At 41.2% G+C, this 10,575-nt stretch overlaps 1 protein-coding gene across 1 annotated transcript; it reads left to right on the top strand.

The window, feature by feature from the left end:
- Positions 1-1,377: 1,377 nt before the first annotated feature.
- Positions 1,378-10,569, top strand: NUP43 (nucleoporin 43). Its single transcript, XM_071435794.1, has 8 exons — positions 1,378-1,562; positions 1,947-2,069; positions 2,331-2,408; positions 3,320-3,497; positions 5,085-5,220; positions 6,102-6,253; positions 8,097-8,219; positions 9,489-10,569. The coding sequence occupies exons 1-8, from the start codon at positions 1,443-1,445 to the stop codon at positions 9,701-9,703; spliced, it is 1,125 nt and encodes a 374-aa protein (XP_071291895.1). The 5' UTR covers positions 1,378-1,442; the 3' UTR covers positions 9,704-10,569.
- Positions 10,570-10,575: the final 6 nt, after the last annotated feature.

Consider the following 10,575-nt stretch of genomic DNA (forward strand, 5'->3'; position numbering starts at 1 on the left):
TCCAAAATGCTGTATAGAAGAAATCTGACTGATGCCTTTAGCAGGAAAACTGCAATACACAGTGGAAAATTTGTCCAAGCCACCGTTAAGTCCATCTGATAGAACCTCTGAGACCTGGCAGCATCAGCTTTGGAAAAATATGCAGCAGAAAATGAAGCTGTAAAAATCTTTGAGAAAGTCCCTTACTGGACTGCAGTGACTGGACCAATAGTCTCATCTTCTGAAATGACAACTGACAACACAACTGTGTCAGCCTTTAATTTTACAACTAACCTCTGAACTTTTTGTTGCATAGTTGTTTAGGTCTCAAGTGAAATACTAGAAAGGAAGTACATGTGTGCTCCTCTTTGATTTAACATACCATTTAGGACAAAAAATATTCTGTTTATTTCTGCACAGGTAGGAATCTGTCAGAGCAATGAGAGTATCACTTGGAAGTACATTATCATGGTTTAACCCCAGCCAGCAAGCACCAGGCAAATATTTGGTCACATAAGCCCCACAAACCCACTCTAGCCCACCCCAGGGGGAATGGGGAAGACAATTGGAATAAAACCAATGTAAAAAACATGGGTTGAGATAATAATAACTTATCTCTTAACACCTTTAATAATTCAAATCAAAGAAGATAAATAGCCTGTCCCTAGGCAGTAATTGGTCCCTCCTGGCTAATATCCCCCAGTTTATACCATGGGTGTATATTCTGTGGTGTGGGATATCCCTCTGGCCAGTTTGGGTCGGCTCTCCTGGCCATGCTCCCTCCTGGCTTCTCATCCACCTGCTCACCGGCAGAGCGAGGACTGGAAAGATCTCGATTTGGGGTAAGCGCCACTCAGCAACAAGTGACGCATCAGCGTGTTTTCACCATTATTCCACATTAAATCCGAAACACAGCGCTGTGGCTACTACTCGGAAGAAAATTAACTCTGCCCCAGCTGAAAGCAGGGCATCCTTAAAGCAGATCTTAGACCAGAAATGCTTAGTCGTTGTGTAAGTCACTCATTTTGAGAGAACAGGACTCGGTGCATGTCATGCAAAGGTGACACACGGACACAGCGTTGCGGTGGTCGCGGCCCAGCCGAGCAGACAGGGAAAACAGCGGCACCATCGCGTCTTCCTCTGTTTCCTCCACTCCGGACCCGACCTGCAACCGACCCTGAGCCTATACGCGCCGGTGCAGCGGCTCGCAGGGGCCAGGCAGAGCGCAGCGCCGCCCCGGCCCGTCCCGGTAACCGTGGGCAGCAGGCGCCGCCCGGCTCCCACAAACGGCGGGGCCACCTCAGCGCCGCTCCCGGCCCAGCACGGCACGGCACGGCACGGCACGGCACGGCCCGCGCTCCCGCCGCGCCCCCAGCCTGTCCCTCCGCGCTCGCCGTCGCGCCGCAGCCAATCAGCGCGCGCGGCGCGGGGCGGGCGGGAGCGGGCGCGGGGCGGGCGCGGCCATGGAGGACGTGAGCGCCAAGTTCGTGTCGCAGAAGATCAGCCGGACGCGCTGGCGGCCCCTGCCCGCCGCCGCGCTCCAGCCCCCCGACCTCTTCGCCACCGGCTCCTGGGACAACGAGGTACCGGCCGGGCGAGCCCGGAGGCGCGGCGCGACCTTCCCGCCGGAGCTCGGCGCGGGTGGCGGCGGCACCCCACGCCACTTCGGTCCCCTGCGCCTCGGCCGCTTGGAGCGGGAGAGCGCGGCCGGAGCCGGCCGTGAGCACTGCCTGGCTCGGCAGTCCCGCCCTTCGCTTGGCCGTGCCGTGCTCGGGTCCCCAAGGAAGCCGCGGGGCCGCCCCGGCGCACGGCAGCGTTATCCCCCTGGGCAAGCGCTTCCCTCCGGCCGGCGGCGGCTTCCTCTGGAGCCGTGCGCAGCCCGCAGCGTATTGCTTTCCCTGGCTGAGCCTTACTGCTCGGTACTTTCGAAAGCGTTCTCGAGTAAATGTGGTATCGTTTCCGTTCAGGATAACAGGATCTCCATTTGGTCAGCTGGCGACCTTGGAAATGCGGGCCTCAATGGTGAATATCATGGAGAACCTCATTTGCTGTGTGACATCCAGCACAACGGTGATGTTATGGATATGCAGGTAAAATAGCTGTGTTGAATAGATCCGTATTTTTTAAGGGCTGGTCACTTAGGAGGAGTTGAGTGAGAGTGAACTGTCAAAATGCTGAGATTGGCCAAAAAATTCTTACAAAGAAAAAGAACAAAGCCAATCAATATTGCTGTGGTTTTTGTGGGTTTGGTTTTTTCCCCTCCACCTACCAATAATTTAGGTTACTCTAAAATCAAAATTATTACCTTGATACTAACATTGGCTAACAGCATTCTTGTTAACTCTCTCTAGTTTTTGGATCAAGAAAGAATTGTGGTTGCCTCGTCAACAGGAACTGTAACTATATTCCGTCATCATCAAAATAACCAGGTATGTGACATGCACTGGCTTTAAGATGCTATTCTCTGTAATACAGGTTGCTTTGATATTACTATAAAAAGCATCTGGCTACCAAAATGAATTTCTTTTTGAAGTCTGTTAAAAAAAGCTTTGATTTGACACATATGAGGAAAGAAAATAGCATTTTACACACATGCTACATAAACTAGATTCCAGAGCGAGACAGACTGGGGTATTGCCTCGTCTGTATCCAAAAAGCCCATTCATTGAAAACACACTTTGAGACATTAGAGTGTTTTGGGGCAGTAAATATTAATGGACTTCTGTCTGCCTTATCAGAGTTTTTGATGTTCTTGAACTAAATGGCTCCTTTTCAACTCAAACAAATGATAAATGATGAATGAATTCTCATGTGTGTCCTGTGAAGGAAGTTATGTAAAACTTGATAGCCTTTTGCTTTGATTATAAATCACTGGAAATAAATGCATAATTACCTTTTTATGTATGTTCACAGTGACACAGTAAAGGTGAATGTCAGTTTATAATTTGGTGTGGTACCTAAAATAAATTAAGTTCCTTGCAATCAAGATCTGAATCTGACCTTTTATTTTCTAAGTGCATCAGTTCTTTTCCCCTGTCCTGGGGAAATATTGAAGACATGAGCCTAGTGAACAACATTTTACAGTCCGTAGTGTTATTTCTATTTGCTAGGTCATGTGAACATGGTGGTTCAGAGAAGAAGTAATTGTGTCGTAGAAGGGTTTTGTGCTTAAGAGTTGATGAAAACTTAGATCTCTTGATTTTTATTTGTATAGGGGGATCTCATTCCCATGAAATAGCTCATTCCCTGGAGCTTGTTTCTGGTTTCATGAGTATTCTGGAGCTTTGTTTTATCATGTTCATTATTAAAGAGCTTAATTTCATGTCTGGTTACTACTTAGACATTATCTGCTGACCACCAGTGGGCGAAAGCTCATTATCATGTGGGTCAAGACACATCTTGTGGTGGAGCAGCCTGTACAGGAGTCGTCTGCAACAACCCAGAAATTGTCACTGTTGGAGAAGATGGTAGAATAAATCTCTTCAGGGCTGACCAAAAAGATGCAGTAAGAACTATAGGTATGTGAAATACCTAGGTTTTTACATTAGTCTAGTTTGCAGGGGGTTTTGTTTGGTTTTCAGGTTATTATAACAAAACAAAAAAGTTAATTGAGTATTGATTTCAGTATTCCAGGTTGAACATGTTTGTTCCAGATTATTCCTATATCCCTCCAGAATTCAAATACTTGAAGCATATTTCAAATGTATTTCTATATTTGTCTAGGTATTTTTAAGTTCATGGTTTTACAGTAAAAGGTGGAGAGGACAGAGAGAGAACATCTTGGAAGATGCTCTCAGGTTCTTCAGAATGGAGTTCTATGGTGTAAGCAATCTGTTTTGCTGGTTCCCAATTCAATAACATCTTGACATTTCCCAGGCACTAAGCTGAATCCTTAACATGAAGATAGACTCTTGTACCTCGTTCAATAGTTGCAAACAAATGCCTTGATATTTTTGTTATTGTTTAGTGGATTTAAGAGCACAGTACAAAGTGCATAGGTTTGTAGTCAGTTATGGTAGGAAGAAAGAAATCTCAAAGTTAGAGATTATGTAAAAGTCTTTTGGAGCCATAAAAGTGTATCATTGCTAAACTACTCAGTTTTAGTCTGTCATAAAACTTTAAATCCCCTGAAACCTCAGTATTCAGTAATCCAACATTTCTTTTTAATGGTGATTTGGTGAGTTTGTTCTTCCCCTCTGCTTTCATTTAAAGAGTAGGCAGAAAAGTCATTAAAATATCTGTAACCAGGCATCAGTGTAACTTTTTTGTCTTGCTATCAGAAAATATTTCCATCTTATGCAGAAAGATAATAATTTGCCTATATTTTCAATATGGGCTTACACAAAGAATTTTAAAATACTTGAGGTGAAAGTAGACTTAACAAAGTTACCCCATCATAATCAAGGTGAAAAGTTTATATATAGTAACAGAAATAAAATACAAGAAAATAGTGTCTCTTTTTCAGAAGGCTTTTAAAGTTTCACCTCAAAGCTGTGAATTGTTTGACATTGTAAATTACTGTGACAAAAAAGAGGCACTGGAGAAAAGGACCTAAAAAAAAGGGCCTTGCTATTTAGTTATTAACAAGGATAATTTGGGTTTAACTTGATACCACATTGGCAGTTCAGAAAAGGTCTAAAAGTTGGTAAATTAAGTGTTTCTGTATAAAACTGCTTAATGCCGTCAGCCAGAGTTCCTGTTCCTTGTGCTTAGAACTCCATTATGAAAAGCTCCATAGCTACTTCTGTCAGTAGGTGCTGGCCATATGAAGAAAACTTTTGAGAACCATAAATTTGGCTGAAATTAATTCCTCTTCTACAAAAAGAAATCTTACAAATCAATGAGTAGTTTTGTAATCACCAGAGCTAATTTAATACATCTACTTACAGATTTGTCTCAGTAGTGTTTTATATAGTAAGCAAGGAAAGGGCTCCTTTTTCACAGGGTATTTGCAGATACTAGATGGTCTCTGACCCTGAAACTGCAGAGGTTATGCACATGTTTAAACAGCTGTGTTCTGTTCTCTATTAAGAGTTATTTTGTTGCAATTAAATGGAGACTAGCATTCCACAGGTTTACCTGAATGCTTTTCTCATCTCTTGCAGACAACGCAGACAGCAGTACACTCCATGCAGTGACTTTCCTTCGCACAACTGAGATCTTGACAGTAAACTCAATTGGACAGTTAAAAATATGGGACCTCAGACAGCAAAAAAATGAGCCATCTCAAATATTTTCTTTGTAAGACCTCCACTTTTTTATTATTTACTGAAAAGCATGTGCTACTTTATATAATCTGATTCAAATCTTTCCTAATGCCTTCCTAACAACAGGATGGTAAATTACTGATTTTTTTAAGGATTTTAACTTCTTTGGTACTTAAATAAGCAAAAGGCAGGCTGATTAATGGTTGAACCACTGTTGTGACCTCAGCATTGTGCTTAGCAGGTGCATTTAATGATTTAACTTTTGAAGGACTATTATACCTGTACACTTATCTTGTTAAGAAAAAACTTTCAATCCTCAACCCCAAACTATTTACCTCTTTATATTTACTTTTCTTCACCGGCCTAATGTAAGGTTTTTGGCATTTGGAATGTATTTGAATGGTAACTTTGTGCCTTATAAGGTACTGTGAGAAAAGAAGATGGGCTAAATTTCAGTCCTGTGTAATAATTCCCATTGCTGTTCCTAGACTGTGGTTTAGGTACCTGATTTTGTTAGTGCATGGTCTCCCTTTTTAACTCTTAGTGTATACTAAAACTATAATTATATCGTGCATCATAATAATAATAATATTATTATAGGTATATATAGAGTATTATTTGCCTGCATGGCTTCTCACTCCTATAAAGCTGTCAGATGCTGTGTAGATGTTCCATAGGGTACGGAACCTGATTGTAGCTTCATGTTATTGCCATACCTCTGGTTTCCAGTAGATGTCATGTGTCTTCAGCCTCGGGTGGTCAGATGTTACAGGAACTGAAGGTCATGTTGATACTGGTACCTCGCTTGTCAATGCTTCTGATGCCAAATTAGGGATTAAGAAGAGGAAAATAGAAGCTATAAATAAAAAATTCGTGTTTGGGTTATTTGGTTGTTTTGCTTTTTCCTCTTTGCAGGGCAGGTGACAGAGTTCCACTGCACTGTGTGGATAGGCATCCCAATCAGCAGCATATTGTGGCCACAGGGGGCCAGGATGGAATGCTGAGTATATGGGACATCAGGCAGGGTACTATGCCAGTGTCCCTGCTAAATGCTCATGAAGCAGAAAGTAAGTACCTGAAATGGAGGGGGGGAAGAAGGTGGCATTTTAAAGAAGTTTCTGATTACTGTAAAAATAAGTTGATGTAACTGTGGTAGAAAACAATCACATACTTGCTACTTAAGTGAATCATAGAATGGTTTGGGTTAGAAGAGACCTTAAAGCTCATTTACTTCCAACCTCTCCTGCCAAGGGTAGGTGCACTTTCCACTTGACCAGGTTGCTCAGACACCCATCCAACCTAGCCTTGAACATTTCCAGGGATGAGGCAGTCACAGCTTCTCCGGAAAACCTGTTCCAGTGCCTCACCACCCACACAGTAAAGAATTTCTTCCTAACAACCTAATCTAAACCTACTGTCAGTTTAAAGCCATTCCCCTTTGTCCTATCACTACATGCCCCTGTCCTTCATGTGTTTTAGCCTAGCTTCTAGGAGGATTTGTTCCGTGTTTTTCCCAGGATCAGAACTGAGGCTGACAGGTTGGTAGTTCTCAGGGTCTTCCTTTCTACTCTTTTTAAACATGGGTTTGTGTCCATCTTTCCCTTTTTCCAGTCCCCTAGTACTTTACCTGACTGCTGTAGCCTTTCAAACATGGAGAGTTGCTTGGCAGCTACATCATCTAATTCCTTCAGGACTCTGGGAAGTATCTCATAGATTTATGTACATTCAGGTTCCTTAGGTGGTCATGAACCTGAGCTTCTTGTACAGTGGGAAGGACTTTTCTTCCCCAGACCCTGTTTTGCAGCTCAGCCACTGGAGAGGTATGGGAAGAGAGGTTACCATTGAAGACTGACACAAGAAAGTTGAGTAGCTCAACCTTGTCCCTGTCCAGTACTACCAGTATTCCAGCATTGATGACTGGGGGGCATACACCTGGGACCTTCCTTTTCTGGCTGACGTACCTGTAGAAGCCATTCCTGTTGTTCTTTTCATCCCTTGCCAGGCTCAGGTCCAGCTTCTCCTTGGCCTTCCTCACTCTGTATCCCTAACCTTCATCTCTATACTCTTCCCAGGATGCCTACTACTGCTTCATGTTTTCATCTGGAAAATGTGGCTTCCTTCTCTGTATAGGAGACTGCTTTTAGATAAAAGTGAACTCTCTCCAAACTAAAAGTAGACTTAGTAAGCAATTCTTTAATGAGCTTTAGATGCATTTAATCAGAATGGCTGTGTTTCTAGCAGGGTAGGTGTATAAACAGTCATGGAAGCTGGTGCAGTGTTAGGCAGATAGAGTAAAGCAGAATGCAGGTACTAGCAAACTTGAAAACATGAGGAAGAAGGGGAAACTCAACATCCATTTGGTGTCTCTGTGCTGAAATAGCTCACTTTCCTGGCAACTACAGGAACAAGACAACAATTAATTTTATGCTGAAAATTTTGTGATTTGGTGCTACATTTAAATTAAAGGAGTAAAAATATTTCTTGATATTACATTTACCTACTTAAATATTTTCTGCAGTTATGGTATTTAGACACAAAATAATGTGTGTCCTGAGAAGGAATGCATACTATGTGTGGATTTGAACTTAACAGCAGGAAAGATGACATGCAGATTGCCTGAATTCATATAATACTTTAACAATTTTCACAATACTGAAATGCAACAAAATAGGGTCATTTCCTTTTTTTTTCCTTCTTTTTTCTTTCCCCCTTCCCCCCTGCCAGCAGAGGGAAAACTGCAGTATATAACTTCGGATGGGGCTTTGGGTTTCCTACCCACACACAATTAAAAATGAAAGGTTTTGATGGAGGCATATGTTCTTGTAAATACATGTCTATATCATGCTATCCAAATGCTTTGATCAAAGTACCTGAGACTTGTTCTGAAATGGTTTTGTTTGATACTTCCAGTGTGGGAAGTTCACTTCCATCCCTCTGACCCTGATCATTTATTCACGTGTTCTGAAGATGGATCTCTTTGGCACTGGGATACTTCCACAAACGTATCTGAAAAACCATCTTTTCTTCATCAAGGTAAGGATGTTTGAAGTCCATCTGCACTGAATTTGTCAGTTGGTAACATCATTACAGTCAGTGTTCTCACATGACCCAACTGATAACACAATCTTAATACAGAAAATTAAAAACAGCTTTCTTTTCTTAGAAAGCAGACTTAGAGAAGCACTTTTCTTAGATAAGTACTTGAGGAAAACTACTTATACAGCAAACAGTTGTGCAGGGTTTTTCATGGTCTGGTTTGGGTTTTTTTAATATGCTACCCTCTGACCAGTGTGTGAAGGGGCACATCTATGATTTCAAAGATAGACTGTATTCACTTAAAAATCATCTGTAGAAAAGAAATAGAGGCAGCCTGACTGACCTTATTGAGTCTCTGAGGGAGTTGCACTAACTTAGAATACAAAAATAATTGATAGGTTAATGAGATAGTAGAATTATGAATTTACAATTCAGGGTAATAATTGAAACTTTCAATAAATGAAACTGGATCCTTTTGCATGGTGGCAGGATTTTAAAGTTATGATACTGACTTTTAATATAAGCATTCATTTTCACATTCTACTCACGAAGACTGCTAAGTGCTTGCCACATTAGACAATAGTGGGGAAACTTTCAGATGTCACCTGCTGCCTTTGGCCTCAAAGTTGTCATTCAAAGTTAAGTTTTATCTATGGAAGTTATAGGATTACTAATTCAAGTTGGACTCTGCATGTTTGCAAGTATATGAAGTATAAATCCTTTAGCATCACTTCTGACACTTGTAAATCTTATGCTGAATGATGGTTCTTACAGTGTGAGACTTCAGTTTGAACGTAAAGTGTTATGTGGAAAAAATTAAAAGTCAAATATAGGTATATCACTTGCTGCAAAGTGGGGAGGAGGAGCAGTAGGGAATAAGTGTTATTGAAGCAAAGCTGAAAACTCCAAATAGAGCAAGACACTCTATAAACAGACTTGTGTTCTTGTACCCTTGCTTTAGTATCTCTACAGAGAAACTTGCAGGTACTTACGCTCTCAGTGAGATGAGTTAATAGCTGCTGTGATGTATTTGTCTTAACTGAGGGTAGAGCTGGTAGATAATTTTTGTAATTATTTCAAGTACTTGATTTTTTAAGCTATTTTTTCCTTAATTTACCAAAGAAATGACATCTCAACTACTCTGAAAACTGGCTTAAATGTAAAATTTTATTTCCATTATGTCTGACCCATATCTACTGTGTTTCTCCAAATTCTGAGAATATATAAACGAATTTGAAACTTACTTCTTTGTCTTCCTTCTTTCAGGAGGAAGAAGCACTGCCTATCTTTCCCACAGTACCATGAACCAGTCTGTAGTGAGCGCCTGGCTAAGCAATGATCCGACCAAAGACCGCATGGAAATCACCAACCTGATTCCAAACCAGACTTTGTCAGTGAATAGTTTAGATGTTCTAGGACCATGCCTGGTATATGGTACTGATGCAGAAGCTATTTATGTGAACAGACAACTTTTTGCATGAAGTGACTGTGGTATCCCTTTGAAGCATTTACCAGCTTGAACTACTGGGAGAGGTCAGGTTCATTCCTAATGCTACTGGCTAGTCACTTATTGGCATGTGTGGGAGCAGCCTCAGCTTGGTCCTGGTGCTGTGGAAGAAGTCAGGTGCTTCACATTCTGACAGCTGTCACTTGATGCTCCAGGATGGGGAACTGAGCAAGCTTACATGCCATTTCTTCCCTGCTGCCTGCTTGGTTTTGACAAGCAGGAAAGTAGTCAGTCACTAAGGGCAAAATCTTTGCTGTAAAGTGATGTCCATAATACACACATACATAAAAACAGACAAAAAGGTAAACCCTGAATTTTTATTTTTCCCTGTAAAGGTATTTTTCAAGTATCATTTCTAAAGCGAAACTGTGGGCTTCATGGAAATTCTTTTTATGTCACCTGAAAGAGATGGGTTTTTTTTAAGCTGAGTTTTTATATATAGGGAAACATAACTGTTAATGTTAGTTCATGAGCTGGAAGGAAAACTGTTAAAGCTATGAAATGTGAAAGGTTCTATAGGAATCTCAGCATTCTAGCAACATTATTTTGAATTATTCACAGCTTCATCATGGATGCTACATGTTAAAAGTTGATAATGCACCAGTAAATCTCCCAACAGAAAAATGGGGTTTGTAATTAAGAAGTCATAATTGACAGATGTGTTGGCTGTGTTTTCAGGTGTAAGAATAAGAGTTTCTAAACTTGAGACATAGTCTTTGTCACAAATTCACATCTGGTTTATTGAAATCTTTGAGAAGTTTTAAATTTTATTATTAGCATTGTACCTGTTTTCTTTTACAGAGAACCCTTTCTCTTTTTATTAAAAAGTTTTGCACAAGAGTAGTG

This window comes from Agelaius tricolor, unplaced genomic scaffold, assembly GCF_023055355.1.
Source record: "Agelaius tricolor isolate 1412-34295 unplaced genomic scaffold, bAgeTri1.0.p SCAF_1, whole genome shotgun sequence".
Taxonomy (NCBI): domain Eukaryota; kingdom Metazoa; phylum Chordata; class Aves; order Passeriformes; family Icteridae; genus Agelaius; species Agelaius tricolor.